Raw genomic sequence first — 5,054 nt, 5'->3', positions numbered from 1 at the left:
CTATGCTCCCCTGAAAACTTCAGAATGGGCATAGTGTTGATGTATCTTTGGTTCATTGATCCAGGAAAAGAAAAACAAAACTGCTACCCAGCACAACAATCAACTGGAAATAAAGTAGATGACATTGGACATATATTTTAATATTTTTAACGTAACTGGAATCTGGACGCTGGTAAGTTAGTATGGTTTGACTAACAAGATAAATATGTTTTTATCTGGATTTATGTCTAGCACTTAGCCTATAGTAGTTTTCTTATTTTGAGTCTATGTTTTGAATCATAACTCTTTTGCCACTTTTTATTAGTAGCACCAGTTCCAATCTCCAAATATATCTTATGTGTCTCTGCTACCATTCTTGGAGATATCTAGATATCTTGATATTTGAATCAAAAGGATAAAAAATTTCATTGGTTTAAGGTAGGAGTAGAAGGAATGGTGATATTTAGTCTGAGTTAAGGAGGTGGGGTTGCTGGACAGCCCTGGTCTTTGGTACATATGTCCATGTTAATTTAAGCTAAGAACTCCAGATATATCTCTGTACTTATAAAGTATTCCCATACTGAAATCTGAAAGATCAATTTACTAAGGGATGCCTAAGAGGGCACTGATAAGGGAGTGTTGAGAAAGAAAATAAAAGCTATAATATTGAACTGGCATAGAAACAGAACCAAATAAAAGAAGTTCCCATATACAACTCAAGAGATGTCTGTTGTCATGTGTCTAACACCAGGATTAAACTCATATATTAAGCAAAATAAAAGGAGGCATGTTTAATATCTCAAACTATAGACCTCTGCTGTTCAATATAATAGCCACTTGCCACATGTGACTATTGAGCACTTGAAATGTGGCTAGTCTGAATTGCAGTGTTTTGTAAGTATAAAATACATACATACCTGATTTCAAAGATATCAGAATATGACAGATACATTAGATCACTATGTTTCAAGATATAGAATAACTTTTATAAATTTTAAAATATGAATTACATATTAAAATGATAATATTATACAGATATTGACAACATATTACTAAAATTAATTTCACCTGTCTCATTTTATATTTTAATGTGGTTACTCTAAATTTAAAATTACATATCAGCTTGCATTATATTTCTATTAGGCAGTGCTGCTATAAACTATATGGAAATTAATGACTTATTAGGCTAAATAGAAGGACTAATTTGTTACTTCCAACCCCCAGATCTATCTCCAAACATTCACACTCACCCGTCACCTTTGAGTAATAGGCTCTACTTTCCCAGAATTAAAGGGGAAACAGAATCTAGGAGGTTCCCTACACATTAGGACCATTGGTGTTGATAATACTGACTGAGGCTGACCTTCCTCAAAGCATGAAACAAAACAAAGTGTTGATCTTAGTTTTCTAAGACAGCTATAAGGAAGCACCACAAACTGGGTGGCTTAGAATAATAATAATTTGTGTGGCTTAGAATAATAGTAATTTATTGTTTCATATTTCTGGAAGTTAGCAGTTGAATCAAGTTATTAGCAGGACCATGCTCCATCTAAAACCTGTAGGGGAGAATCCTTCCTTGCCTCCCCTGGCTTCTGGTGCTTGCCGGCAATCCTCGGTGTTCCTTGGCTTGTAGATGCAACACCCTTTCTCCTCCATCTTCCTGGCCTACTCCTGGTATTTCTGTCTGTGTCTACTTCTCCCTTTCTTATAAGGACACCAATCACACTAGATTAGAGTCTACCATCATCTTAAATAATAACATCTTTAAAGATTCTATTTCCAAATAGTGTCACACTCACATGACTGGAGATTAGGACTTGAACATGTCTTTATTGGGGGGCACAATTCAACCCATAACTGCGTCACTGTGAATGCCCTCTTGGTGCCCCTCTAATGATCACCATCCACCGGTGGCCTCCCTGTAGAAGCTGTATTCAATCTCTTCTCCCTGTTGGGCATCGCACTCTGCTTTAACATTATGCACAATGTCAACCATTGTTCTGAGATAAACCTTAGAATGACAGCCATATGAAACATTGGCTCATAAATGTCTTAAATTTATTTATAACTGGTCATGATGTACCTGACCAAGAAATCAAGGACACTAATTTAGTCTGGTTTTGTGAGTGATGAAGAATTCATATGCAGTGAATTCAGATAACATAATTGCTGCTGTTCCTCACTCATGGAATAGCACTGTTCCACCCTAATTGCTGACACCTGAAACTCACTGGTTTACTCTCAAATTCCTGTCCCACACATAAAGAGATTTTCATATCCATTTATTCAAAAGTCAAGTCCCTTTTTAAAATATCTCTTCCCAATACCCTGTTTCTTATACAAAGATAGTCGTAACTCTGATGAAGTTTTCAAATATTCTTTGATGACCCACTTAGTCCTGAGTTCCTCTCTGCTGTGATGTCCTCTATTGGAGGAAGGACAGGACAGGCATTTCTGTGGGGTCTATGACTGATCTGCTGTAGCAGCAGGACCTGCATAAGTGTTTTTGTTTACAAGGTGTGTTAGTTAGATTCAGTTGTCAACTTGGCCAGGTGAGCATACCTAGTCTTGTTGCTGCGGACATAAACCAATGATACGTGAACCTCATCTGTTGCCAATTGCATCTGCAGTCAGCTAGGAGGCGTGTCTGCTGTAATGAGTGACGTTTGACTTAATTGGCTGGTGCTTAAATGAGGGATAGGAATGTAGCAAAGCTAAGCAGCTCGGCATTCCTCATCTCAGCACTAGCAGCTCAGCCCAGGCCTTTGGAGATGCAGAAAGAAGTCACCCCGGGGAAAGTTGTTGGAACCCAGGGGCCTGGAGAGAAGACCAGCAGAGACCATCTTGTGCCTTCCACGTAAGAAAGAACCTCAGTGGAAAGTTAGCTGCCTTTCCTCTGAAGAACCAACAAAATAAATCCCCTTTTATTAAAGCCAATCCTTCTCTGGTGTGTTGCATTCCGGCAGCTAGCAAACTAGAACACAGGGGTAGAAAAAAGGTAGTAGCTGAGAGTTTCAGCTATGATCCAGACTTCATGGTTTCAGGTCATGACTTTACCACTGTGGTTTTAATAAAATAGCTTTCTTTGTCTTTGTGTCCTCATGTGTAAAATTGGAATTAATATACTTCTCTTAAAGAGAGGGCTATTGTATCATTTTCAACCAAATACAGAAACATTAAAAGTGGAAAGGGAATAAATGGGAATTATCTCAGGCAAACAAGGAAATATGGTCATTCCACTAAAAATATTTTTAACAGAATGGATGGGTTTATAACTATAAAACATATAGAACTCTATTAGGCATTTAACAATGATTTTTTTTTTCATTCTGGAAAAAGAGGTACATCCTTGTAGTATTCATATTGTCTGGATAGATTTATTCCTGTCTGATACTCTAAGGTTTTAATGAAGTGTCTGTTCTTATCAGAATATAGCACATGGCATCACTAAGCAATGACTCCTCTTTTGTGGTCTCTGAATTCCTCCTCATCTGCTTCCCTAACTACCAGAGTTGGCAGCACTGGCTGTCTCTACCCTTTAGTATTCTCTTCCTTCTGGCCATGGGAGCCAATGCTACTCTGCTGATTACCATCCGGCTGGAAGTCTCTCTGCATGAGCCCATGTACTACCTGCTCAGCCTCCTCTCCATGCTGGACATTGTGCTCTGCCTCACTGTGATCCCCAAGGTCTTGGGAATCTTCTGGTTTGACCTCAGGTCCATCAGTTTCTCTGCCTGCTTTCTCCAGATGTTCATCATGAACTGTTTCCTGACCATGGAGTCCTGCACATTTATGATCATGGCCTATGACCGCTATGTGGCCATCTGCCATCCTCTGCGGTACCCTTCCATCATCACTGACCAATTCGTGGTTAAAGCTGCTGTCTTTGTTGTAGCCCGGAATGGCCTTTTTACTATGCCTATCCCTATTCTTTCTTCCCAACTCAGGTACTGTGCAGAGAATATTATCAAGAACTGCATCTGCACTAATATGTCTGTGTCCAAACTCTCTTGTGATGACATCACTGTTAATCAGCTCTACCAGTTCGTGGTAGGTTGGACTCTCTTGGGCTCTGACCTCATTCTCATTGTTCTCTCCTACTCCTTTATCCTGAAAGCTGTGCTCAGGATCAAGGCAGAGGGAGCTATGACCAAAACTCTAGGCACCTGTGGTTCCCATTTCATCCTTATCCTCTTCTTCAGCACAGTCCTGATGGTTCTGGTTATCACTAATTTGGCCAGAAAGCAAATTCCCCCAGATGTCCCCATCTTGCTCAACATCCTGCACCACCTCATGCCCCCAGCCCTGAACCCCATTGTTTATGGTGTGAGAACAAAGGAGATCAAGCAGGGAATCCAGAAACTGTTGAGAAAGTTGTAAGAAATGAAATGGATGACCTTGGGGACTGAAATTGATAATTGGGAATAATTTTCATGGTGTATGTAAAATATTAGAGGGCATATTTGAGTGTGTGTGTTTGGTTTTAAGTGTAAACCACCCTACATTACTTTTCATCAGATTTCAAACACCATCTGCATCCCAAACCTCTCCTGCATATCTTAAAGTTAAAAATTTAAATCCTATTTTTGGCCCTTTCTGTCAACACTTTGTGCTGCTTTGAAATTTTTATGTACCCCAGAAAAACTATGTTCTTTCAGTCCTAATCCAGTCTTGTGGTGGCAAATTTATCGTGGGTGGAATCTTTTATAAGTTGTCTCCATGGAGATGTAAACCACCCAACTCTGGGTGAGACCTTTCGATTGGATCATTTCTATGGAGATGTGAGACTGCTCTTCAAAGAGGGTCTTAATTAGCTTACTGGAGTCCTTTAAGAGAACGTTTTGGAGAAAGCTTAGACACAGTCATTTGGAGATTCACAGAGAGCTGGTATAGAAAGCTACTGGAGTCAGAAGCTGAAGACAAAGCAACCTGGGAGCAAAGGACCAGGAGATACCAGCCACATGCCTTTCCAGCTGACAGAAAATCCCTAGACATTATTGGCTTTTCTTGAGTGAAAGCAACTTCTTGATGCTTTAATGTGGATATTTTTATGGCCTTAGAACTTTAAACCTGTA

At 39.5% G+C, this 5,054-nt stretch overlaps 1 protein-coding gene across 1 annotated transcript; it reads left to right on the top strand.

Moving 5' to 3' along the window:
• The first annotated feature begins 3,405 nt into the window (after positions 1-3,405).
• On the top strand, positions 3,406-4,359 carry LOC143643610 (olfactory receptor 56A4-like). Its single transcript, XM_077112218.1, has one exon. It carries the CDS (start codon positions 3,418-3,420, stop codon positions 4,357-4,359), a length of 942 nt encoding a protein of 313 aa, XP_076968333.1. The 5' UTR covers positions 3,406-3,417.
• Positions 4,360-5,054: the final 695 nt, after the last annotated feature.

Source organism: Tamandua tetradactyla, chromosome 8 (genome assembly GCF_023851605.1).
Source record: "Tamandua tetradactyla isolate mTamTet1 chromosome 8, mTamTet1.pri, whole genome shotgun sequence".
Lineage (NCBI taxonomy): Eukaryota > Metazoa > Chordata > Mammalia > Pilosa > Myrmecophagidae > Tamandua > Tamandua tetradactyla.
The sequence above is the reverse complement of the archived record's forward strand: the minus strand, read 5'-3'. Positions and strand labels throughout refer to the sequence as shown.

Bases quoted from the DNA above. Each gene is read 5' to 3' on its own strand.
- LOC143643610 (XM_077112218.1), top strand. From the start codon at position 3,418: ATGGCATCACTAAGCAATGACTCCTCTTTTGTGGTCTCTGAATTCCTC.